Raw genomic sequence first — 27,487 nt, 5'->3', positions numbered from 1 at the left:
CTGACATGCAAAAATGAATGTTGCCACAGAACTATGAAAAATGGTTCAGGCCGACTTCCTCAGTTCAGTCATGTCAGTAAGACACTGTCTATATTAAATTAGCCTTGCCTGGAATGCAGATGAATCACAGCGAGCGCAGTTCCCCAAGTGACTCCACAGGCACCGACCGAAGGGACCTTTCCACTGGTCCAGGACCTGGAATTTCCTCCTACCTGGGCCCAGGCAGCTCCAGCACGGAGCCCGCGCTGCTGGCCCTGCAGCAATGAACGCCAGCACAGCCACGGTGCTCAGCAAACTATGTGACAAACTTGTTCAAGCTCGTATTTTCTTAGACTGCTAAAAATATAAAAGTAACGTTGAGAGGCTCAGCCTTTTCCAAAGGGCTCTGTGGTATAACACGTGTATCAAAAGTCCACCAGGCTTGAACATAAACTGACTCCTGCTTATGTCATAAGTTATGCTTGGCCAGGTCTGAGCCAGCTCGAGCTTCCTCGTCACCTAATTTACTTCAGCCGATTAAGTACTAAGAGTTGGTCTGAGTATGGTAACACGTTACAATCAGCAGCAAATCGTTACTGCTTCCTATGGAATCAGCTAGGCGAGCATCAGCGTCCAGAGCGGCTCTTTAAACGGGGCCCGAGCTGCACCCAGCCCGCAACCCTCATGGAATTTCATTCAGGCTCAGTCTCAGCATTAATAAATTCTCGTAAGAACTCAAACAAATTGCAGCTGATGATGTGGCACTTCGCAGTTCAACAGCGTGCTAAGTCCTGGAGTTAATCCGTGCCTGCACACACACAGGTCAACCAGCTTAGGTAAATATGAGTTCTAGAATCTTCATCCAAAAATCACCCAAGCCCTGAACCAAGTTTCTTCTGACACTTCACAAAGAGCTCCATCCCCTGCACGCTTGGCCGAGCTCCCGCTCTTCCCAAGGTGTGCACCAGTTTTCTGCAAAACCTCCTACAGCAAGACAAGCAGGTGGAAGGTGAAGGGTGACTTAGTGCCCCTGCAGAAACCAGCCCCTTCCCTGGGACACAACTTGAACCTGAGCTGAGGGTGAATCGACGTGACTTCATCCAACCCCGGGCAGGAAAAGCAGCAGCTGCCCTGAGCATCCTTCTGCTCGCGAGCGGGGCGGCAGGGACAGGTTGGGAAGTCCACACGCAGCCAAGATTACATTTTTTCTTCACAAAATGTCCTACTTCAGAAGCACCCGCTGGGTCCCGGTAGTTTTCTGCCTCTGCACACAGAGCATCCTGCCCATGTTACTGCACAGCTATTTGTTCAGCAGATGCTGCACAGCGGAGGACTCCGAGGAGACCGGCCCAACGTCACCGGAGCGGGAACCCAGGCACAGGGTGAGGCACAGAGCGGCCTCTGAGCCCACTCACCGCTCTGGCCACCCCAGCAACAGGAAAACTCGTCCTGCTCCCCAAGGCTCCCGTCCCACACGGGGCTCCAAACACCCCACCGCACGTTCTGAAGCCCAGGCTGTTTCACTCGGGCTTCATCCGGACTTCCATCCAGGAAAACGGAATATTTCCCAAACTGTAAACATCAGTCAGTGCCTTTTGTCTTTTCTAAACCACCCCGTCGGTACAAAACCGGATCTAATCCTATGCACTCTTCTTCATACGCGCATTAGCATTCAGGTACCAGGCCAAGCAGGGGTCACCACCCCAGTGCCACGACAGGGGGAGAAGGGCGCTGTGGGCACAGCTAATTACAAATCATTATATGCAAAGGGATTCACACTGTCTACCCTAAAAAAAACAAGGATTGTTTGTTTGCACCAAAATCCTGAAGCTCTTAATCATTGCGAAGCTGATCCTCGCAGGGGAATGCGGGGAAACTGAAATATTTCAGCTTGGCTAAGATAAGGGCAGAGCTGTTTATTTCACACATCCCTGCAGTGGTGCAGAGCCAGGAAATACTTTTCAGTTATTTTCAACAAAACAAGACAAATGTACCAGATTGGCAAGAAAGCGACATTTTTCTGCAGAATTCTTTACTGTCCGAACCGATAGCCACAGAAATGACTCTTTCCCGGTTTGTCAGCAATCCTTGTTAATTATTCCAAATACTTTTGGACTTCAGCGAAGCAAACCAGCGCTGAAAATATGTGAGAACTCCATCACAAAATCACGCCCATCCTAAGCAATCAAGAGAATACCCTGTCGCACTATAAATATAACGTTGCACTACAAACATGATACCTGCATTTCAGGTTCCTGGGTGCAGGAGCCCAGTAAAGGCGCCTTTCTCTGCTCTTGTGAATCCTGCAGCTGCAATATTCTCAAGAACAAACCAAAAAAGCCAAAGCCAAGCATGTCTTGCTCTTGGCTCTGATAAGCCAATAGCTGTTTGCGTTTTTCCGACTCTGGGCTCCAGGCGGCTCGAACACGCAGCGCTTGCCCAGATGATAACGCCTCGGATGGGGAATCTGCCCACACAACAGCACAGGGTGAAGCTGCAGGAGCTGAAGCGGCCGCACAACGTGGGGCTGGCTCCGGGTACCCCACCAACACCAACCCCGCTAGTGCTCTCCCTTTACAAACACAAAATCTTGTCTTCTCTTCCACTTCGGTTTGAAAGCAGGAGATGTAAAGTGGGAGACAGGAAATGATGTGATGATGTAGACTCCAAAGGAGAAACCTCAACTCTTTCAAAGCAATAAAATAGACACCATCGACTTCAACAGGGCCAACATCTCGCCATGAAAACTTAGAAACCCAGAAAAGTTTGGGTTGAAGGACCTTCCAAGCTCCCCCAGTCCAACCTGCCATGGAAGGGACATCTTCACAGCTCAGGTTGCTCAGAGCCCGTCCAGCCTGGCCCGGGATAATCCAGGGATGGTTCACCCACCACCTCTCTGGGTACCAGGGACAGGCTCTCACCACCCTCAGGGCAACAATTTCCTCTTATGTCCAGCCTGAAGAAGTTCACTTTAACCCAGGTCAGGCTTTCCTTCTCCAACTGTCATCTCCAGCCCTAAGCGTGCAGCAGAAAGGGAGCACGCTGGATGGCTGAAGGACACCAGAACCCTGTGAGATACCAGAGAGGCGAGGGGAGACCCGAGAGCATCTCCGCCGCGCTGCCGGTGCCCCGTCCCTACCTCGGCACGTCCTCCCGTCCCGCTCCAGCCGCCGTCCCGCCGCGCACGAGCAGTAGAAGCTGCCCGGGGTGTTGTGGCACCGGGCCTGGCAGCCGCCGTTCCCCACCGCGCACTCGTCCACGTCTGCAACAGAGAGGGGGCAGCTCAGGGGACGCCGCGCGGGACCAAACCGTCTGCTTTTATTGCACGTTGTCTCCCTGGTGTTGACTTCCCAGCACCAGCAAAAACATCAACCAGTGCAAAACGAGCCCCCTCGTTACACGCTCAGACACTTCAGATGTCACTACCCAAAAGATTCCCAGCCTGGGGGGTCACTGGCACTCACATGGCTAGGAATTATATATCTACTCACATGGATAGGAATACATTCATTATATATCCACTCACATGGATACGAATATATTCATTATATATCCACTCACATGGATACGAATATATTCGTTATATATCCACTCACATGGATAAGAATATATTCGTTATATATCCACTCACATGGATAAGAATACATTCATTGACGATGCCCATCTTTTTTGTGAGAATAAGAAGACAAGATTTTGTTGTGTTAAAAATCTGCCGGTTTAGAAGTTTTACTTTCTTGTCTTAAATCAGCAGGTGAAACTATTACACCTTTCACCGCGATTTCTCTAAACAAACCTACACAAATTACCTGAATAACATTAATACAGAGAAGCCTAAACTAAAAGGTTGAAAAAAATTAAAATATCCACATAATACACACTTTCTAGTAACTTTTGTAAGTCAATTCTGACTAAGTCACGTTAGCCTACCAAGACCAGAGATCTCTCTCCACCTCAGGGGTGTGGGACAGACCTTTAGGGAACACCTTTCTCCAATTACCTTTTAAATAGGGTGATTGACTAATCACCAGGTGAGAACAGAGGAATCGCCACCCCTAACCTTGTTTTCCTGTTAGCTCTGTAGCTTGGCTGGGATGCAGCCCAAGTCTGGTATATTTGAAGGGCTTTTATTGCTATTATTTTTTAACCACAGCTTTTATACCAAGTTCTCTTTAATCTTTTAGACGGACACGGTCTCGGCAGCCTCCCCGTAAGCCCCGAGTTTCCCCAGAAGGACACAGCGCGAGCTGGAGTTATTTTTGCCTCCACGTCTTGTAAAAATAAGCGTTGTGGTTGGGCTCTGCAAACACCACTTTGGTTTCTTAGAGCCCGTACTTAGGAAAGCATTATAGAACTTCCTTCCTCCCCGCCTGAAACGCAGGATCCATAAATAAAATGAAGGGCCCTCCTCATCCCCCAACTCACCACGAGCTCCGGCATCATCGCTGGCTGTCTGTATTATTTTTATAAGACAATCTTGGGGAAGAAAAGAGCACAAAGTTGCGTGTGGCTCAACGGCATGGTACGAAATGACCACAAACAGCCTGGTCGGAGCTTGGAAATGCGACGGCAGGTGCACAATCACCCATAAACGTTTGGGGTTGTGATACAAGTTGCTGGAGAGGTGATGGGGGCAGGACCGCATGGGATCATTCTGCTTACTCGGATGCAGTTTCTGTGTCCAGGTCACTCCTATAGTTATTATCACCTGGGAATCGTAACTTGTCACCTGCATTGGATGATTTCTCAAGGCAAAAAGTCAATGTCAAGAAGCGGAGCTCGGCAGCGAGAGGCCGTTGTTTCAGGCTCTGCCGTTGCGGTTGTGGCCCCGGAGCAGAGGACGCGCCCCAGGCTGCCCTGCGGACCCTTGAAACCAAGTGTGGGTCGCCTCGATCGCTGCCACAGGCTCCACCTACACTTGATTTCCAAGGTCACGCACAGCGGACGTCACGGAGCTCTGGTCCCCACAAAAGGCTTCGTCCCGTCCTCCATCGCACTCGCACATCACTAAAGTGCCGTGGAAACGCAAATAGATTCATTGTGAGACTTCTTGCCAGGTTTCTGTTAAAACTCACCCTGCACCAGCCCGGCTGCTCCGCTCCGGCTCTCACAAACTCACTTGGACACATTTTGTGAGGAACGGCTTGAAATAAAATACCCATAGCAGTAGGTGCTCCCATTCTTTATGAGAATCTCCAAGTGATTTTAAGGAAAACAGAATTCAAGCACATCTGTTATTTTATTTATGGAGGTTATACACTTGCACATGAAAGAAACCAGCCACTTAAACTGATAACAAAACCCCCACTTTACCATCTGCCTTTGGGCTCAGAGACCATTAATACTCACAGCCTATTGTCAGGCGACTTTACAACATGTTGTAAAAAGGCCTGAAGGAAGCAGAAATGCCAAGAGGCCCCAGTCCGCAGCATCTGGCTTTGCCGCGAACAACGGCTGCCCCTCTCCAGCATGCCCAGCAAGTCCCCGTGCCGCGACACGGTCATTTCCCAGCTCAGCAGCACACACAGCAGCCAGCTCTGGGAGTCGGGGCAGCGAACGTGACCCCCAACTGAAAAAGGAACATCTTTGCACAGTTGTTCTGATGACCCGTAACAGTTACGTGCGCTCCAGACCACACAAATCATCCCGGCTATCTGCATATTCACAAATAGCGTTGATACGGATTAAAAGTGCATGAAATAATTTTTATCTAATTCCAAAGGGCCAGCCCTGCAGCTCTTCAGGAAGAATTTCATTGCAGGGGAAGGACAGACGGAGCCCTGGGTTCCGCTCCGAGCAGAGATGCTCTGTCTCCTCCCACTGGCCACAATGGAGTTTACCAAACCTAAGCTGCTCAGAAAGGGCCACTGGCAGCACTGAGCTGAATTAAACCACTTTGAAGGTGGAACTTTGTATAATTACCTTCTAAAAATCAAGGTGCCATAGCGTATCTTCATTGAAACAGCTGCACTGGGAAAGAAGCAGTGATGTCCTGAGATGTCTCTGGTTTATAGACATTATAACACAACTTGTTTAATAAATTTTAGATAATATTCTTCCCACCACAAGCCCTCCTAACACTCTAAAGCAAAGAGGGGGACATGGCTTGTCTAGGACTAAAGCACAAGCAGTTTAGGCGCAGCAGCAGCAGCAGGGCCTGGGTCCTGCAGACCCTTGTGCATGGCTGAGTTGGCGTGCAAAGAAAACATCTTCAATCGTTCCTCTGAAAAGCTGCCAACGTGACGAGCCAAGAGGCGGCCGTGGCACCGTCACCTCAGCGCCGCAGCTTTGCTGCTTCCCACCAACCCTGGTTGAAAAGTTTGTCAGCAAAGCAGAATGTACAGACAAGATCCATGCGTGGGGGGCTTCTTTTTTAATCTGCTGGGCTCTGTTAATTTTCCATCTCTCGGAAGTTCCTAACCAGATTCTCACCCTTACCCACCCACCTATGAACTCAATGTCTTTCCATGGATTATACTGAACGCTCAAAGATTTGCATCAAATACTCTTACTCTGCTCAACACACACACATTTACTATTGATGTCCGATTCCCTGTTCCATCAGCACATTGGGGGCTCAGCCAGACCCCAGCCCACCCCACCAGGGTTCTCCCCGTCCTGCCCGTCCCTGTGCCCGTCGCAGGTTCCAGCCGCGCTCTCCGCTGCCGTGCCCGATTCATCGCGCTTTTGGAGAGCCCCCCTCTGTCCCCCAGGGGTCCGTGGGACACAGCGGCGTCGGGGACGCCCTCCAGGGTGACCCTCCCGCTCTGCAGAGCTGCTCCTGCTCCAGAGGCAACAGCCCCACGGGGCCGGGCGAGAGCAGCCTCAGACCGCCTGCCATGGAACCTGACGGACTGCAAATACCTCTCCATAGCAGAGAGAATTCTTCTTTGACACATTATATAATGGATGCAATATAAAAGTATACGGCGCTTGGCGGGCTTTCCAAGCTTCCCTTCGGGAGCTCGACGAACGGGCTGGCGTTTGATGATTTTTATGGTTTTTTCCGACTGTACGGCCAAAAGTGCATTTCACGCAAAGACAGGAAGATGGCTCTCCTGGGAAAGAGCCCTGTTCCTCCTACCCAGAGGCTGAAGAGGCTTCCTTCAGAGTTTCCAGATCTTTGAAGCGACCTCAGCCATGAGATCACGGAGGCGTCTGCCAAGGCCGAGCGCCCGAAGGTGCGGACGGCGGCGGCGGTTTTGTCCTGCTATTAATTGCTTCTCGCAGGGAAGTGGTGCCAGGGTGAAGCTCTGCTGACCTCCAGCTGCGTCCCCACCGCGCTCAGCCCGTTTCTCTGAGCAGGCCCCGGTTACACCCCCTGCTCCCAAAGCAACGCAGCCGGGCTAAGCCGGACTTAGTGCCACCATCTGAGATGATGGACCATGAAACCAGCACCCGCACTTGTTCCTCACCCTTGCAGTTGAGCAGGAGACCGAGCAGGATAAAGGAATCAAAGTTCTCCTCTCATTGAAAATGGCGCAAATCATTGACTTCAACACAACTATCAGTGATCTATAGTACTCCATCCACAAGCGACAATTCCTTTTCGCCTCTGCGGACAGTGGTGAAATACACCCGTTCACAAGAGTGGTGCAAAATGAGTGAGGTCGAGTGCGCTTCAAGAAAAACACCTCCTGTTAATGAACCAGATGCACCTATATTCAGCAAAGTTCCGGGTGTCATCACACACACCATGCCCAGAGTCACCGGAAAATTCAAAAGAGAAGCGTCCTAACAGATACCTGTAACAACCTGAGGGGTTTTGTACATTTTTGGATATTGGATTTGGTCTTTCCCCACAAGAAGGAGGATACAGTCTGATATAACAGCCACAAACCTGTCTGCTCCTAACAATGCGAACGACATAACGCCCTTTGCTTATCAACAAAGCAGAACCACGTGCTGTCCCACAGTGCTGTCCTGAAAACGTGTTTGATGGTTATCTTTAAGATGTTATTGTGCACAAGTACAAATAATGCAAATTAATCCATAAACAGAATACAGACAGAAATATCCAACGGAAGCTTAATATCTAATAACTCAACAATAATTTCTCAGTGTGCGACGGGCAGTACGTGTCCTATTCTAAAGAACTGGGAAGTCCCTGGGAAAATCATCTCCTCCCAGTCTCTTTGTCACCGTATAATTAAGTTCAATGCTACAAAGCACTCAAGGGGGAGCATTTTGTAAAGTTCTCAAGAGCTGCAGTAACATTTATAGTACAGGATGGTCTATGTAAAACTATCGATTATGGATCTTGTTTGTTATATTTCACTACAAAAGCCACTCATGTTCCCACAGACATAACAGGTATCGAGAGTAAAAACTCCGAAAAATAAACCAAAAAAGTTCTAATAGCAAGTGGCCTGTTTATGCCATAATTGGTATTAGGCAATTAATGGTGGGATGAAACACCACAATGCTTCTGAAAACAAAAAGCAATGCTGTTTAAAGAACATCTAATGAGCACGTTTTATGTCGTCCTCAGCAAGTTTACTGCCAAGCCACAGACGACATCCATACACACGTCCTTTTGTCTCCAATGAAAGGGTCATCGCTACTTGTTACATTCACAAGTGAAAAAAACAAAACCAAACAAAGCAAACCCCACAAATGTATGTTTAAAACTTGAAATTGGCCGTCCCGAAGCAGCAGTGGTTGAAGTTCAAGCCGTTTGCTCCCAGCACTGTGCAGATGATCAGAATTAGAGAAGGCAGCGCTCCATGCGGAGCCAGCTCAGCCTGCCACAGAGACCTATTGTAGAGCTCGGGGAGCCAGATACTCCGAATGGCTGACATTCCAAAATCCTCACTATTAATGAGGTGAGATCCTGAGCAACTGGGAAAAGGAAGGCAGAAATGTATTTATTTGCTAGAAGTATTCTGCGGTGCAATTCGGGGCAGTTTCCCAGACCGCAGCGGAGGGGGATGATGCCTAAATCATTTCAAACCAGAAGAATTAGCTGATGTGCTGCTTCCCAAAAGCCACTTCCTACCTCTGTTTCCCCGACACGTTCCTCGCCTCGCCGCCCTCTGCTGTCACCCCAAAGCAGGCCAAACGCGACGCGCGGCACGAGGAAGGCGCCGCGGAACGGGGATGGCGGCACAGACACGGCCCAACGCTTCCCTTCTCCTTATCTCCTGCGGCTCTCCACTGCACCAAGGAATGAATTTCAAAACACTTAGAAAATGGCATATTCACAGAAATAAATAAGTGTACTACGGACATGTATCAATCACCGCATACGAAACATCACATAAACCTCAGATTTCTTCTGATTAAAAGCCTGCGTATGAATATTTTCATAATGAATTTATCCCTAAATATGCCACGATGCATTCTGCGTTCATACTGTTTGCATGGCTTGATGTTATCTTCTTAATGAAAATGTGCATTTTTAAAGAGCGTATTCTGTTACACCAGAGGCCGTAAAGTGAAAAGCCATGTCTTGTTCTCACATAAGCACAAAAACATCTCTGGCATCCTTTCACTTAAATCCTTGGAGTTTTCTAGGGATTCGTCTTACAAGTTAAATGCAGAATATAATTTTCCAGGCAGGTTTATCAGGGTGAATCATAACTGAGCTCCTGAACAAATAGAAATCAAAATACATCACTTGGCTTTTCCACATGTGATGGGTTTGGGCTCTACAACGCCATTACTTATCAGTTTAAGAGAAGCCTGATAACATCTGCGATATCAGTAAATTGTGGGAATCCAAGCTTCTCCTGATGGAAATGTACAGCAGAGGAAGTGATGGACGACTTGCAGCTGGTAAAAAGAGGTATCCCCTAATGACATCCATCTGGCATCCATTATCTCAGCATCTGCTGTCCTGGAACCCAAGATGCCTCATGAAACCCAGGGCTACGCTGAGGAAAGGAACAATATTCCCTGGATTCTCTTGAACAGCTTAAGAGCCACCCACCCCCTTTATCCACCGCACACTGTATCAAACCAGCCAACGAAGCGGCATCCGACTGGTCGCTTGCGCTTCGCACCCAGGACTGTGTACTTGGGCCCTTCGATCTCCGGGGATCAGATGAGGACCATGAATGAGTGACTTCCATTAGCACTGACTGCAAACAGCTCCTGGCGAGAGGAGCCAAGAGCTGCTCCGGACCCTGGCAATGATCTGTGCAGCCTTTAAGCCAGCCACTTAAATCTCTAAAAAGAAATACTCCCTGTTTTAATCCACAGACACGGGCTATTCTGCTTCTTCGTTGTCAGCGCTCACGTGTCAGCACAGCCCGGCTGCAGCACGGTCCCCTCCAACCAGTGATGGAATTTGTAAGTCTCTGCCATCTACAAGATTTCTTTGCGAGGCTGAAAAGCATCTGAGAAAGGAGGATGCGCTTAGTAGGGTGATAAACATCAAAACCACGCAAAACTCCCGATGGCCACGGGTGATGGGCCAGCCCGGCCGCCAGCCTGTTGGTGGCACGAAGCCAACAGCAACGACCACGTCCTGAAGCTGCCGCATGCCGGCTGACGTTCCGGAATAAATGGAAAGTCAAACACAAGCGCACGACCCCAGCGAGCAGCTCCAGGGTCCAGCCTTTCCAGATCCAACCCTGCTTTAATTTGGCTGGGGAGGCGGGAAGACAGACGGTTAATAGGCACTCACGGCAAACTAGAAACACCTGTTGGCCTCCAAAACAGTTTTTTTGGCTGGTTTACAGGGACTGGGGGTCTAGCAGGTGTCCCTGCAGCCAACGGGAACGTAAAGGGGTTACGGAGGCCCCATGAACACTGAATTATGGACAGCAGAACCGTCGGCACGGCCATACACAGCACGTGCCTGTGTGTGAAGGCTGAACCACAGGAAAGAAAGTCCTATAAAATGAAGCCGGGCTGGGATTGGGGAAGCGGGGCTGCCTGTGCCCTCCTGCCGAGGGGGCCCCGTGTTCACACACCAGCACACACATATATGAGCAGTAAATTATGAACGTTAAACCAGAACACGGCTGCCATCAGCGAGCACAAGCGCAGCACTGCAGCCACGAGAGCCGCAAACTCCCTTGAACTTGTACTTTGAACCTGGTGCCGCAGTCGCGGGAGGAGGATTCCCGTTTTCATTTTTCATGTGAGTTTTGTAACATACCTGGCAGTAAAAAGCGACTATAACAAACTCCTTTGCTTGATGTGCTTGTGGGGGTTGTCAGAGGGAGATTTTCCTTCTCCTCCGCTATCAGACAACTTGGTTTGGCTGAAGGCTGCACAGAACAGGGAACTTCAGCCCCGGTCAAAAGCTGCACTGCACGGCAGGAATGCACAAGCACTTGAACTTGGATCGAGGAGACACAGAAGGTGTCCTCCCTCTCTCACAAACCCCTCACTAATTAAACTTCTGGAGCAGGAATCATCCAGGCATCTTCCCAGGGGAAAAAAGCGTTAGTAATGACTGGAATCTCAACGTATGTTTGTTTCTTGCGTTATTACACAAATTGTACAGCAGCACTGAAACCATATGGCAAAGGAGAGGAAACAGACAGCAACGCAACCAACGAAGCAAAAATTAAAGGAAAACCTGTGACTGAGGTGGAGACAAGGAGCTGGTTAAAAGGTGTTACCAGGTGCCAGGGAACACTGCTTTGAAAAGATGCCTTGGAGAAGCCAGCACATAATTAATAGAAATATGTTTTCTCCAACCTTTCCAAACCCAGAAATTGAAAGCGTAACATACTGACGATTTATTACAGACCGTACTATGTATATAAGCATAAATTAATTCTACAAGTTCCAGGAAGGTTTGCAGCAATGCTCATCTCTCTGCTTCGGTCTTCCCTCCCCATGGCATGCGCTAAGCCACCCACTGCGCGGGAACCTGCTCCCTCGTGCCCAGGCCAGTGGGGATCCCCACCCCGCTGGCTTTCACCAGACCCCCAGAAAACAAGGGAAGATCATGGGGCATTTCTCTGTCGTTTCTCTTCCATGACACAAAGGGCACAGGAACATCTGGGGCAGGAACGGCTCCTCTGCGCAGACCAGACCGGCTGCGGCTTTGTCATCGTCCTTCTCCTTCCAAGAAACCAGCCAGTTGGGTGAGCGGTTGTGAGCTTGGGATGGTTCCTCCTCTCCAGTAATGGTCCAAGGATTCAGCATTAATTCAGTCTACTTGGCATTCACATATCAAATTCTTCTTATTTCCAATCACACGATGGGATCCCAGTGGTCCATTTTTAGACTGGAGTATGTTTTCATTGCTTGGAAAATAATCTGTTCTCCTATAAAAATATCCCTTGACTCACCTCCGTGCTCACAGTCTGACTTTCAGCAGATGGTTTACGAGAAGAAAATGCTCAGGGTCGGCTACACAGCTCTCCAAGACGTAAAGCTCTGCGGAGCCCCAGCTCAACTCGGCGAGTCGCTGAGGTTCTGCGGACACAACCCTGTTTAATCGGTCACAGCCGGCTGCGAACGCTCGCAGGGATCCTCGCCGGGAGACTAGAGCGGGGCTGACACTCCACCACGGCACCGGCACCGCAATAATTAAGCAGGAGGTCACGGGAGGTGCGGAGGAGTTTCAATCCTGGCTAAAGGGGAAGGGCGCATGGCTTTGAGGATGGCGTCCAGCACTCCGCATGACTTGGCCCGAGCTACAAATCCCTGCAAACAAAGTGCAGGTTTGGTCTTCTCCAGGTGGCACAATAAGCCACTTCATTCCAAGCTTTTCTTACCCCTTGAGGAGCAGTAAAGATCTATATGAAAATTTCACAGTGCAATGTCACCAACAGGATTCCGCTTTCATTTATTTGCCAATACCTAAGCAGAAGGCTACAACTCATCTAAAGCATTTCATGCCATGCATTTTCTTACACCCAATATAATCACGTCTTTTAAATGATAACAAAATCCTTCAACCCAAGAAAAGCTTGAAAAAAACAAAGCAAGCTGTATTTCAAACTCACTAAAGCCCCTAAGATTTTAGTCTCTTAAACTCGCAGCTCTTTTTCACTCCTATCACGTTCCCTTAAACAAACGTGTCAGTAATACTTTTGCCCATGGTACGCTCCATCGCTCATCGATGAAGCTGCACAACGTTAACCGTGATAGTGCGCGTCCAAAAGGCTGTTTGCTGTATTCCAGTTAACCTTTAGAAACTGAAATCATGTGAATTTATTCATCAATTGCTCTGCATTTACGTCCAGATCTGTAAAAGCGGGGCCGTGCCAGGGAGCCGCGATGGCCGCGGGGGCCCCGGGCACCGCGCGAGGGACGCGCCAGGAGCCGCGTTTCGCGGGTACAGCCTCAGCTGTTCCCTCAGCGCCAGCACATTGTCTCTTTTCTTCAAAACTCACTTCACAAAAGAGGTTTTTTTCTTTAACTGAATAACCCCTACATAGCTTTGGCTTGTTTCCTCTCGCTAACTTTTTCAAAGAGTTCGGCGCTACCTGGTTGCCAGCTATTAAATACCTAACGCTTGGCTGATGGACAAGCAGATAGCGCAGGACGGAGCAGAGCTCTGCACAAGCCGCCCTTGTTCCGCTGCCTTCCCGAGCCAAACAGCAAGACAGTCCCAATGGCAGAGTCGCAGGGCAATGATGCTGAGCTGCACGGTGATGCCATGGAGCCATACGGCGATGCTACAGGGTGATGATGCAGAGCCACATAGTGATGCCGTGGAGCTGCAGGGTAATGATGCAGAGCTGCACGGCGATGCTGTGGAGCTGCAGGGCGATGATGCAGAGCCACACAGCGATGCTGTGGAGCTGCAGAGTAACAGTGCAGAGCCGCACAGCGATGCCGTGGAGCTGCAGGGTAACGGTGCAGAGCCACACAGCGATGCTGTGGAGCTGCATGGTAACGGTGCAGAGCTGCACGGCGATGCCCTGGAGCTGCAGGGTAACAGTGCAGAGCCACAGGAACCTCCTCTGTGCTTGGGCTCCCCTCCCCAGCACAAACCTTGGAACCAGGAGGCTGTTTGTAAATAGAACTATTCGGACTTCTTGGCTGTTGGAGGAGAAGTGCTCTGCTTAATTTAGCCCGGCTATTATTAACAGTGGATTCTCTCCAATCGACTGACAGCTGAAGAACAATTGCTGCTATTTAATCCCCCAAACTGATTTTAAATCAGCCTTGTGAACCGTAAACCCACGAAACAATGAATACAATATCTTGCTGCTGTCACTCTGAGCCAGTACCGGGGTCCCCTCAGACCAGGGATGTCACTCGAGTCCAAGCAAGTCCCAGCGCACGGTCACGCCACGGGGGACGTCTCTGCATCCCCAGAGGAAGCATCTGGCTCCTGGATCCAAGAAGCACTACAAGGTGCTTTCTTTTGCTTCCAAAGACTAAACCTTTCCTGTTTTGACTTCTACACCTTCGAGGCCTTTGCAGTCCTGCATTAGCCTTTGAAAATCACCTCCAGCCCAAAGGCTGCAGCAAACCCGTCTCTCCCACCGCTCTGCCGGTGCCCCAACACACCCAAGGCTTCTGAACAGCTCCAAGAGATTAGCAGGAGTAATAGGGTCATTAGTCAATCAAACAACACTGAGGGAACATCAAATGCTTGTGTAAATGAGGGCAGTGCTATAAAAGAAAGAGACGATAATGGTCTCCTGAAGTGGTGACAAAGCCATTTCAGCTGGCCTTGCAAAAGCAGACACTAAGCACGGGCCCTGCTTGCTTGCCGCTGACCTCTCCTTAGCGCAAAGCCAAAGATTTGGTCTGGCTGATCCTTCAAAACGCAGCCGCACGCAGCACAAGGCACATTTTCTCTTGCCGCACACGTGGCATGAAGAACCATCCCAGCTTTTCGCAGCCGTTTGCTATAGAGTATCACCTTACCAAATCTGACCATCTCTGGATCACCAAACACAGGAAACCCAATAACCTTCAGGAGAGAGCTTGTATATTGCACGGAAGTTAATTAAATAAAGCTTAGCAGCCTCAAAATAAAGGCTGGCCGAAGATGTAAGGGACGCAGCGGCGGGGCCGAGCTGTGTGCCCGTGCTGCGGCAGCCCCGCTCCCCCGGCCGCCCCCCGGGTCTCTTTGTTCGACCCAACTTTAATCAGCTTCCTCCTCTGATTGCAGCCAAGCCCCGGGCCAGCGGCAGCAGGAATAAAGGCTATTGTACAGTACGGAGCTGTGCTTCGCAGCAAGTCACGATAAGCATTTCCTTTCCAAACATCCAAGTTCCACAAACACTAGGTGGCCAAAGAAAGTAGAGAGGAGATTATTGGAGTTTTGCAGATAAAACAATGGCTACGATAAAAAAAAAAAAAAACAACAAATGGAGCATCTCTCGCTCTTTATCCTCTCCATTTCCAACTCCGAATTAAAGGAAGGACCTGAAAAGAGTGCTTACCGTACTGACAGCGAGGCCCTTGGAACCCAGGGGAGCAATGGCAGAGCTTCGAGGACCCCTCCGCGCAGTTCCCACCATTGAAGCAAAGCCCATAAGTGCAGGCAGCTGTGGGGAGCAGGGACAGAATCATTCCCGGGTCACATCAGAGTCACACGGCCACCAATAAATACCCCTTCACTGGTGAAGTTCACACAACCTGTAGCAAACTTGAATAGGCATAAAAATACTGTTGAATTATTTCTGAGAGGTGACTCTCTTTTGGTTGGTAATGCAATACTTAAACACTGAACCAAATCTCTCAAAGTTTAGGATAGGAAGTAAAATACCTTAGGCAATGTCTAAGGGTTTTGCTTAAAGTGCAGCTAAGTGAGAATTCACAGGAAAACATCAGCAGAGCTGCGGGGTTGCTGATGAAATGACGCTTTTCCAGCCGACAAGTGGGTGAAACGGCCAGAAAACGCCTCACGCAGGTCGCGCCAGACCTTGTGGGAACAAAGAGGGGTTATTTATCTTGGAACTGGAGGCATTTTCAGGAACAAACCCCAGCGCGGCCGCCCCAGCGCGGCTCCGCACGGACCGCGATGAAACGGAGCTAAACGGGCCGGAGCGCCAGCAGCCCCGTCCTCTGTCCTCACCCAGCCGAGTGTGAAATGCACACGGAGCCCCGGAACGCTCAATTAGGCTGCTGAAATCCACCTTTCCGAATCATCCGAAGAAACGCACAAATCAGGATGTTTTTTGCAGTGCAAGGCGTATTTCTCATAAAGCACGAAATGCAGGCAATGTTCAAGTTCCCCGGTAGAAGATGCTCATCTCCGAAGGAGCACTCCTGTTAATGAGTGATGCTGTCATGTGTGCTGTGCTTTGTCAAGGCGTAAGGATGCAGAACAAGTGCCTGTCTCCCTCTTTAAGTCTACTTGAAGATCAGACCATGACATTTTCTCTCTGTTCACTGCTCTGGACACAGCTGTGCTGCCAGCCAACTTCTCTCTTTCATTCTTTTTCCTGCACCTCCTCTTTTTCTCTCCCTTTTCATGTTCATTGAACAAACTCTAACAAAATCCAAGAACAGTGGGATTGGGTGGGAATACAGTTCAGAAAAAGCCATGGGAAATCAGATAATGGGAGCAAAGAAAGCTCCACGTGTCCCCGTGGTGCAAGAGATGTCCTGGCAGTACCTGGTCCAGCAGTTCCCATTGATGAGCTGCTCAGGGACGGACCGGGGACAGCGCTGAGCCAAGAGCAGCCACGGGGACCGACGTGTCACAGCTTATTTGTCCTGGGAGGAACACGCTGCCAACTGTGTCACAGTCACCTGCGACGGGGACCCTCGTGTCCTATTGATCCAGCTGACAGATCCAGAGAACATAATTATTTCAAGTAGCTGAAGTTACACGAGGCAGACCTGGCAACCCAAACCTGCTGGCTCAGAAGCGCAGATTTACTAGAAAGAGCCCAGGAGGCGGGAGAGCAGACAGAGGCGCCGGAGCCAAGAGCAGCTCACGCTGCGATTTACGGCGGATGGTGTGGCGGCTGCTGCCTGCACGGCCGCGACCGCGGCGCTCGCCAGCACCACGAGCGGAACGTCGACCTGTACCGTCAACAAGGGGCCACGGCTCCTCTGCCAGATGAGGTTTCTCTTTGGCTTCAGTGAGCGCAATGATTTTCTCCTGCGCAGGAGCGCTGGGGGTTATTCCAGCCCCAAGGCACACGCGGGGCAGCGGAGTTGCTGCTTTGTGTGAGCTGGTCCCGGTTAGCGACCCCGCTCCAGAGCCAGGGTTGAACTGGTCCCAGTTTGGTGCAGCCGGCTCTGCCAGTACAGCACACATACACACAGCATTGCTTCATCATCAAGAAAAGCACCTTCCAGAATAATATAATTATAATATGTGATTAAATTGCCAAGCTACATATGATACAGGACCACCTGAAAACAATCATATCAGCGTCCACTGGGCTGAGGTTTCCGCACGCTCTCTGTCTGTAACTCTTCCCTCCTATCTGCAAGCTGGGAGCCCCCGGTTTCTCCCCCTATTCCAGCTAAAGCTGTAACTAATTAGTAACAGAAAAAGCAGGCCTGTGATTACACATTTCATTTTGTGTCATTATAATTGAAGAGGAAAGGCACCCCGTGCAGGCTTCAAAAAATGGCTCCAAAATACTTGGCACAAAATGGTATGTGCCTACTCAAAACACCAATTGTGTATTCCTGAGAAAAAGGAATCGCAGATGGAAACAGTGCAAGGAGGTGTTTGCGTTTTGGGGGCACGTTGGCAGGACATTTTGTGCACAGAAATTTGCAAACTAGTTTGGAGAGATGCAAACCAGCTCTTTGTGTTGGGGCTCCGTGAAAGTCAAAGCCCTGGCGATGAAGGCGGCTTTGGGAAGGTGAATATGACATTCTGCAAATGTGCACGCTTGCTGTCAAAGCACACGTGTCTGCGAGACAAAGCTGCGTACCCACCTGAAGGATGTTTGCTCCATCGCTTGTACCGCACGAGCACCAGACGGCCCTGGTGTGGGCACAGGGCCCCTCGCAGCCGCGCCAGCCCCCGTCTGACCCACCTCCAGCTCGGTCCAAGTCTCCTCCTCACCCACAGCTCCCCAAACTTTGCACCTCAGACGCACTAGACCTGAAACGCTCGAGTTTCCGTGTTCTCTCTTTTAAGGACCTGATGATTTTTCAAACCCCCCCCTCCAAAAAAAGAGATTATTTAGTAATACAAAGGTAGCATTGAAGTCCAAATACCCATCTACCCAAACTAATGAAACAGCGATGAAATGTTGCTTCAAAAAGCCAGTTATCTTCTCATCTAACGCTTTAGTCGCTTTTCATAGCCACGTACCCTTGGGGACCGCGGTGGCCCCCATCGGTTGCAGGCTGGCGGCTGCTGCTGCGGTTCTGGAACTGGGGACACGCCGCCCCATGCGAGCGCAAACGCGTCCCCGTCGCGTCCTCCCGCACAACAAGGCAGCGGGAGCCCCCACACCCAGCGTTTCATCCAGCTGCCCCAAGGCTTTCGAGGGCTGCAGCCTCAAGTTTTTGCTCGCTCTGGTCTGTCTTCTGTTTCTCACCATTCCTTCAGGCCTCAACCTCATTAGACAGAATTGACCGTGTGGCCAAACCGCAGAGTGGTTTGGTTTTCCCCAATCCCTTCACCTTAATCACCTAAAAAGTTTAGGCAGGGTCCCAGTAAAGCCCAGCCTGGCGCATGGTGCCCGGTCTGCCGGCGGCGCGCAGCCCTCGGGCAGCTCAGGGAGACCCAGAGCACAACAATGGAAAATATTAGAAGCAATTGCAGCGACACAAATCGGGGATTAGGAGATGCGGGTGTTATTCTTGGCCGCGGCCCAGGTGTCGGAGTGACCCGGACAATCCCCCGCTCTGTGCTCGGGGCTGGCACACACCGCCTGGAAACCACAATAACCTACTTCCCAGCCCAGGGGGCTGAGGGGCCCGCGGCTCCTTCTGCAAACGAGCCCCTAATTCAGGGTGACGTGGTTCTAATGAAATTAAATTTGGGAAAAGGGAAATTACGCTGTTCTGGGAAACAGGAAAGAAAGGGTAAATTACAGAAAGTGTCACCTTCTCCTGTTTGAAAGGCCAGAAAATGCCTTTTGTGAGGATTTGGCAAGGCAAGATTCTTGGAAATTCAGAGACAAGAGGCTGATTTAAAAGGAAGAGTAATGGAGAACAGCAACGTGCGGGCTCACCGAAGTGCACCACAGCCACCCTGCGTGGACAAGGTCGGTACGTGAGACATTTAACCAGTCCTGGGCTCGATCTCAGGCAAAAGGTTCAGAAGTTCAGCAAAGCCTTTCAGCTGGCAAAGCCAGGAGCTCCGGGAGCCCGGCGGTGATGCACAGAGCACAGCCGGCCCAGCAGCGGAACCGGATTGTTAACCCCGCACCTTTCCTGCCAAGCACACCAAGAGCTGCAGGCTTGGTGGGACTCGGCTTTTCAACATCTCGAGCTGAAAGCCGAGACCACAGAAATTACCAGACACGTAGACCCCTCGTCCTAATCAGCAAGGGCTTGAAGTGCATTACTGAACCCCTGCGGAATTTAAGTAGCATCTCACAGGCCACTTGAAATGGAGAAGGTCAGTCTGAAAGTCAAGCTGTCAGTAACGGGGCCGGGCAGGAGCCCGATGCCATGCCAAAAACACACAGGGTGTCCGGAGCCCCGCGCCCGGAGCTGCACGCCCCGCTGGTCCAGCTGCTCAGCCCGGGGCGCGCTGCGTTGCTGCCTCGGGTTGCACCCCTGTCCCTCCGGCTAAAGCACCGTCTGGCTGGTCGGGTCACCCTTGCTTTGAAACACAAAGCTTAACGGATGGAAGCGAGGGAAAAGCAAGGACTTTGTAACCTGTTCTTCAGCTTATACTCCAGCTGCAAACTGCATACAAGCTTCCCTACTCTTGGGAATAATATGCAGAAAACATATTAACAGGACCCATTTAAAAGAGAGCAACAGGAACTACTGACGGATGCGATGCATGACAAGAAAATAAACACCGACGGCTTCTCCGTCACATCAGCAGCAATTTGAAATTAATAGGGAGAGTCCAAGTATTTTGTCTCCCAGAAACCCGGAGCTCCCTCTGGTCTGGCCGCAGGGCAGCTGTCCCGGAGCAGCGGGCGAGGGTCAGCACCCTCCTCCGCGGGGGACGGCTTTGGAGCGTGCCCTGGGCAGCTCTGCTTCCTTCCCTCCGCTTCCTTCCTGGATGGAATTACTCACTTCCTCAGCAGGAAAAACCATTTCAGAGCGCGCTTTTCTGAGTTCACCCGAGGTCGTTATCTGCTCGCCGGCCGCGGGTCATCGGGCACCCACGGCACTGCCTCCAGCGCGGCGGGGCTGCTCTCCTGCGCTGCAGCCTTTGGAATAGGAAGAATAAGGATTGGCTGGCTAGACACACCTTTTTTTTAAAGCTTTGCTTCAAGCATCAAAGCGCAAGGAAGGTATCCACGGCCTCTTCACACAACTAAAGCTGACCAGCTGTGGGAGATGTTTTTCCATACTGTAGGTCAGTTACAATCAAAATGGCCTTTGCAGCAGCGTTGGACACGGCTCGCTCTCATTCCCTGGTGGCAAGGCGGGTCAGAGCCCAAATGTTTTGTTGGTTCACCCGCCTGCTCCTTAAAACAAAAGCTGCTTTTCGGTGGCGAGGGCAGGAGTGCACCTCCAACTCTAATTCAGAGAGGATCAGAGCTCCATCACACAACTAGGCAAAGAATCAGTAATACATCACAGGGCATGCGTTTGAGTCTGCCTGGACCATGACCTTTATTGCTACGCATACGCTCAGATGAACCTTTGTTTGATTCAAGAGGAGATTTTACTTTGCTCTCAACATCTCAAAAGCAAAGTTTAAAGTTAAATATTTCCCCAGCTGGATGCGGCCGCTGCGCTTTGGGGAAGGAGCCGGGAGCTGCAGCATCTGCCCCCCCAGGCTGGAGGGGAGGTGGGAACACGGGGCCAGGGGATCGCGCTGCCTCTGCCTCCTGCGGTCATGCATTCGATCACCCTGTGCACCAATATCCGCACATCCCTCGCCTGGCTCACGTGCAGCTCTGAATGCACAGCCGGGAACAGGACACCCCGCGCCTGCTGGGCAGGGAACCCGGCCGGAGCGAGCGAGGGCAGGAAAGCCGCCGCTTCTGGGCTCCAGCCCAACCTTCCGAGCGCCACGGCTGGAGGCTCGTGCTGCGACATCCCCCGCTGCGCCCCAGCAGCCCTGGACCCAAACGCTCACCCTCTGGCTGTGGAGGGAGCCGGAGGAAGATCCTTCTGACACACCGTTGCAATAAATATACGTATGTATATATATAAAAACCCAGAAGCAAACAACAAAATCCCCTAGTTCTTTTTAAAGATAATTTTATAGTATTTGCTGCAGGCAGAGGACTTGAAATGGGCTCCCTCAGCCAAAATAAAGTACCAACAGCGCCGAAGGAAGAAGGTCACGAAGAGCGCGGTACTTACGGTGCAGGCAGCCGGCGTCCCCGGCGCGCTGGGCCCAGCCCGGGCAGCAGCGGTACGTGGTCTGGTACTTCATGGTGTACACCAGCCTGTAGCCCGTGTGGTACATGGTTCTGAAACACAGCAAAGCCAGACACCCCCCGCAACGTTAACTCCTGCAGAATGGGGAAACGGGGAAGAATTGTCGTTGTAGCTTTAATTATGGATGTAAATAAAATGAGGAATTCGGTTCTCAAATGTGCTGACATTTTTTTCCACCTGGTCTAGCAATGAGCGCTGATGCTGAGAAAATACGTCTTAACTTACTTTAATCGGAAACACGAGAGACTGGAGCGTCCAGGTCCTCACAGCACCTTGGTGCTTTTCCCCCTCCCAGGACGCGCCGGGCAGCGCGGGGGCTGATCTGAAGCATTGATAAAGAAAAGCGACACTTTTTTCCCGGAAATTTGGTGCCGTGTGTACGTGAAAATTGCAACACGGATCAAACTTTTTAAGCCGATTTTTAAACAGCTCCTTTGGCAGAACATGAAACTACTTCACCAAAGCAAATCAGACAAACAACAACAAATATCTGGCACAGCAGATGTGTTGTACATGTCCGCCGAAAATATTTATCCTAACTCAGTCTCGTTGTTTGATTTTGTCTGAATCTGTCCACAAAAAAACCCTTAAACAACAGTGAACCACTGATTCCCCCGAAGGGAACCCTGGGCTGCTCCTCTGTGCCAACCAGCATATGGAAGCACAGCTGAGAAGAATAAAAGCAGATACCATTTTTTTTTGCACGAGCTGTTAACAAATGCCGAAGGAAACGCTTGTGCTGCAGAAGCAGCTGAGAAAGCAATTTTCGGTGGCTCGGGCAGCAGCGCAGCCAGCGGATCCATCTGCATCCCCTCGCTGTCCAGAGCCCCCAGCGCCCAGCCCGGGCTCTGGCGCACAGAGCGGGGGTTTGGGGGTCCTGGGGGGCACGGGAGGATGCGACGGGTGCGGGGCGGGACTCCCCGCACGGGCCGTTCTGGGAGACACCGTCCTTCCCATCCCAAAGCAGACGAGTGCACGGCAGCGAGCGGCCTCCTCCATCTGCCACACGGGCTCGGCAACGGGGAAAAGGGTTCCAAGAAACGGGAACGCAGGAGAGCTCAGCCTGCCTGGGAATGAACACAGGAGAGCTCATCCTGCCCCGGCCTCCTCTCTGCCCCACCAACTCAGCCCGTCACGGGCTCTGCCGGACTCTTCAGACCCCGGCGTCAGCCCAAGGGCTGCTCAAGGAGATGCAAATATTTGGACAGCCCCGGCTGCCTGTGGATATCTGGATGCTGCAGACTGGAAAGAACCACACAGGAGATACTTTATCTTCACTGCTTCTGTTTTGTTTTGTGTTTTAAGGAGTCCCTGGCACAGAAAATGTCAAATGAGCCAGAACTAATGGAACCCAGGCTTAAAAATCCTGCCGTGTCCCACAGCTGGAAAATGCACTTCCCCTGCTGGGGGACAGCACTGTCATCGCTCCAGGTTTCCTCGCTGAGGGCTGACGGAGCCACCGTCTGTTGTCACCTAATTTGGGAACGTTTCCCAACCGGAGCGAACCCACAGCTTTAGGACAAGGAGTTCTTTCATTTGGGTTCCTTGATTTACAATGTCAAAAACACATGTTGAAGAACGAACGGGACAGCTGGGTCTGAGCATTCCCAGCCTTTGAAGCAGCAGCAGACAGGGCACCCACCTATCATTTCAAAGTCCCCTCTTAAAACACCGTCAAAAGACGGACTCTGTTTGCTCCTTTATTACTGCTGCACAGATATCATCACCAAGATAATTACTGGCAATTACAGGTTAGGAGGAATTCCTGAAGTCAAGACTTAAAAGCTGCTTCTAGTCCAAGATGCTCCTTTGAAACTACTCGGACCATTACGATTTTGTAAAGGCTGTAAGTGCCCAATGCGGCTGGAAAAGCAGGCGAGCGCAGGAGACCGGACCCTGCAGTTTGGCTGCTGTGTGCCTATGGAAAGCTCATTATTCGCACCGTTGCACGTGTCCACATCCCTCCTTCCTCACCCCCTACCTGCCGGACCTCCCGGCTCCCAGGAAAGACCAGCAGGTGACTCGGGGGATACTGCAACTTCTGTTGGCCACCTTGGGGCTTTTTTATTAGCCCAGGCACAACGGAGCTCCCCTGGCCCCAGGCCTGCCTGCAGCTCCGTCAGACTTTGCAGGGGCACCGACAAGTCTCTGCTTTGAAGCCGAGACATCTAAAGATGCAGGAATAATGCACGTGAGGCGATTAAGTCATTTCATTAACACGGCATGATCACAGGAAACAGATGTACTACATCGCCAGAAGACGGGGAACAGCTAACCACACAACAAAGTTGCTTCAGAACAAAAGCAATGTATCTTCGGGAATTCCTTAGCGGCTTAAAAACTCTTAGTGGCACAAGGATGGCAGGTAGGGTCAGAAACCCCTCCAGCTGGATGCACACAGGGTGTACAAATCTCTCATCATCTCCTAGAAAAACACCTAATAAAGTAACTCTATTCTTTGCAGCTAAATCGCAGGCTCAGAGCTCTGCCCTTGGCAGGCACAGAGCGGTGAGCAGGAGCCCGAAGTCACCACGCGGGAGCCGCGGGAGCTCCGGGAAGGACGTACCTGGTGCGCTGCTGCCAGAGCGCGGCGCCGCGGGGCACGGCGCGGACACACGGCTGCCGCTGGCCCAGCACCGCCAGCTCCCGCACCGCGCACACGTTCGGCCTGCACGGAAACAGAGAAACAGAGACAAACAGAGGAACAAGCACACGGCTGCTGCTGCCCCAGCGCCACCAGCTCCCGCACCGCGCACACATTCGGCCTGCAGAGAAACAGGGATGGACGTGGGTCTGCCCAGAGAAACGTGCTCAGACCGCTTCAACGGGCACCGGCCAAGGGCAACTTCATCTCCTCACTGAAAGAGCAGGAAGGTCTTGTGCAATATACAGTATTTGCCTCCTCGTTTAATTAAATCGGTGCTTCCAGCTCCTCGAAAGGGACCGAGAGTTTTCACAAAGATACTTTCTGTAACAGAAGTTAAACTAAAGAGCTTGGCCGCGGTGAAGCGCAGCGGTTGCAGCGGTTGCAGCGGTTGCAGCGGTTGCAGTTGGCACGCGGCTGCGCCGGGGTGTTCACCGGCACGGCTCTGGCAGCAAGGCTGGCAGTGCCTACGGGGTTCATGGGTTCAGGGGGTGTCCCCTGCCCCCTCAGCCCCCAAAGCTCCTCTCGTCACCCCACACGTGCCCACTGTCAGGCTGGTTGGCTGCAGAGCCCCGCACACAACCAGCCCCAGCGCTACCGGTGCTGCCAGAGCCGCGCTTGAGCTCTGTGCACACAGCGGCACAACACTGCACAGACCTGCTCTGCTCTCAGCACCACCGCCGGGCTGGCTGCACCGCAGCAGCTGCACGAGCAAGGCTGGCGGCAGCGGTTTGGTGCAGTTTATTGTGGCAAAGCGAGGTTCTTGTGCGCCAAGCAGTGGGGCTGTGCCGGGCAGCTGTGCCTGCGGGAAGCGCAGCACTTCCCAGGCACCGGCGTTTTCTTTTCTCTGACACTTTGGCACTCATCTCATCTCATCTCATCTCAATCTCATCTCAATCTCATCTCAGTCTCATCTCTAGTGGCTCATCCAAGAAATTCTACAAGTCCTCGTCGAGGCGGGAGCACAAAATCTCTGACATCGGGAGAAAAGCATCTTCCTGCCAGACCTTTCTCTGCTGAAAAGGTCCCCCCTTCAAGCAGAGAGTTAAAGCCACGAGGGAGAGCAGCCTGGAGTCAGCACGCCATGCAACACTGGCTTCATTTACAAAGAGAATTAGAACAATCCCCTGCACTCAGAGATCATCTTCTGGCACGAGGCCAAATTTGCAAGGAAGTTTTCCAAAGAAGCCAAATGATTAACACCAAACTGTAAGTGTAAAATTTAATTAAAAAGAACAGACTACGTGCTGCAACAGCAAAAGGGGCACAGAAATATGCAGTAAGAAAGAGATACATGAGGTGCAATAAGAAGAGCAGGTCTGTGAAGAATGGTCAAGCTATTTACACAACCACCACCTCTTGTGCAAAAGCAACAGCAACATTTCAGCTAAAATCAGCGAGTTACCTCCTACAAGCAAAGCCTGTCCAGATTTGCAGATTTCCATTCACCTTTATGGATAGCTGGTACTCGGTAAAGAACCACAGACCAGCCCTCCCTCCCTGCTCCTCCCTTTGCCTTTGGTTTTAAAGCACTGTATTTAGCTCCTGCTTCACAGTTCCCTGCCCTACAAACCCCCTCTGCTTCTCTTTTCTTGCTACTTACATGTGAGGCTGCAGTTTGCTGCCAGAAGCCAGAGCGGATATTCGCAGTGCGAGGATGAAGGACAGCGCGGCCGCACGGAGCCCCATGGCCACAGCCCCTCTGCCCAGCGCTGGGGTCCCGAGCACCCCGGTCCTGCAGTCCCCAGGGCACCGGCCACCTCCTGTCCCCACACACCGGTGTCCGGCCGAGCACGATGCTATCGGAGCACAGGGGACTCCTCTGCCAGCAGAGCGGATTTCTCACTCCTGGATGCTTCCTCCCATGTGGGTTCAGTTCAGCAAAGTTTCTTCAGTCCGCGGGAAATGATTATAGTGCGGATTGTCGCTGGGTATTTCCTAAACCAAACCCGGCTTCTTACGCTCATTTGCTCGTAGTGAAATGTACTGAAGCGACTTTTCCGTCTGGCATTTGTTTCTTGACAAAGGCCACAGAGCCGGTGGCTCACAAGACCTGGGTTCTGTCCAGCAATGAAGCCCCATGTGGCTTTAGCTGAGCTGGAGTCGCGACCCACTTCACCAGGCAATGCAAAAATCAGCCCTCAGGACAGGAAAGGCAAAAGGTTGCACCCCAAAAAGATGCAACCCCAAGGGCTCGCCCCAAAGCAGGCAGAGGGGCCCTGGAGCCCGCGGCAGAGCGGCAGCCGCAGTCCCGCCGCAGCCCCTCGCCCTCCTCTTCCTCAGCGACTCCGGCACACGCCCCGAGCAGCCTCCCCGCGCTCCAGGAGCAGCAGAACCTCCCTCCTACCTCCCCAGGTCTAGCGTCTTCTCCTCACATGCTCTCTGGGTTCTGTTCTTGCTGACACTCAGAAATCCCTCCCACCAGCTGTGTCCAGCCCCGAGGAGAGGAGGGGGAAACCCTGCGGAACAGTAGCAGAAACACGCAGGTTTGTTTCTCCAAAGGCAGCTCTTTTGCACTACCCCAGGCCAACTCCGCGCACGCCACCCAAAACCTCTTTCCCAGCAGCTCTAAAAATATCCCAGAGAGATTTAATCTTTCCTGTGCGCTCTAACAGATAACAAGACCGATCGCTTCCCAAGGAAACTCCGCTGCGCACGTAAAGCGCACAGGGATGTGTATCCAACCTGCGCTCGGCCGCTCCAGCGCTGCCAGGAACCCGTCCCTGGGCTGGCGGGGAATCCCCTGGGCAAAGAGAGAGCTGGGGAACAAGGTTAAATTGCCATCCACCTTTTCCCACCAAACTCCTCACTGCAGGGGCAAACAGCACACAAAGAGGCGTTGATGAGGGTTCTGCTGACCCTGGGTGACGGTCCTGCCCCCAGAACCTGCTGGCAGACGCGAGGAGGAGCTGGAGCAGCTGCTGCGCACAGCCCAGGGCACCCAGCGCGGCAAATATCGGTTCCTGGGGCAGGAATAGGACAAGGTTCAGGGGGTTTCAGTGCCCACACCATGCACATATTTGGCCACTTAAGGACAACCATTACATCAAGACTAAAGTCACCAGTGAGCCATGCCCAAAACTTGGTAGCTCTTGGAAGAAACTGAGGCAGCTGCTTTGTACACCTTAACAGCAGCCGCATAAATCCTCAAGGTCAGAGAAGAGCAGGTAAGAAGGGCTAAGGACTCCACTTAGAAGTAAAGTATCTGCCAAGCCTAGCAGATGGGAAAACATCTTTCAGTCTTCCTAGAGAAGAAAGGCAACTACATAAAGATGCTTTATGATGAGGGAGAGATCCAGGACACAACACATCCAGGAGTGTGGCTCCCTCTCCAGGACACGGCTCAGCATCCTGGGACAGGGATTCATCCTGGCCCAGCTACAGCTCCCAAACGGGGTCTCAGGTGCCAGCCCTGACACCAGGCAGGCAGCACGCAACTTACTGAGGGTGCAGGCTGGTCTGGCTGTGGCACAGGGACACTGTCACTGTCAC

At 51.6% G+C, this 27,487-nt stretch overlaps 1 protein-coding gene across 1 annotated transcript in view; it reads right to left on the bottom strand.

Annotated features, from left to right (window-relative positions):
- The window catches only part of MEGF6 (multiple EGF like domains 6), a gene marked incomplete at both ends in the record, with an annotated part of 62,705 nt that extends 37,021 nt beyond the window's left edge, over nt 1–25,684 (bottom strand). The window contains 5 exons of the mRNA XM_080358751.1: nt 3,119–3,241; nt 15,291–15,395; nt 21,274–21,383; nt 23,918–24,019; nt 25,599–25,684. Coding sequence (XP_080214877.1) covers nt 3,119–3,241; nt 15,291–15,395; nt 21,274–21,383; nt 23,918–24,019; nt 25,599–25,684 — 526 coding nt within the window. The remainder of the gene's footprint in view (nt 1–3,118; nt 3,242–15,290; nt 15,396–21,273; nt 21,384–23,917; nt 24,020–25,598) is intronic.
- Between the last annotated feature and the right edge of the window lie 1,803 nt (nt 25,685–27,487).

Source organism: Nesoenas mayeri, assembly GCF_963082525.1.
Source record: "Nesoenas mayeri genome assembly, chromosome: 24".
Classification (NCBI taxonomy): domain Eukaryota; kingdom Metazoa; phylum Chordata; class Aves; order Columbiformes; family Columbidae; genus Nesoenas; species Nesoenas mayeri.
The sequence above is the reverse complement of the archived record's forward strand: the minus strand, read 5'-3'. Positions and strand labels throughout refer to the sequence as shown.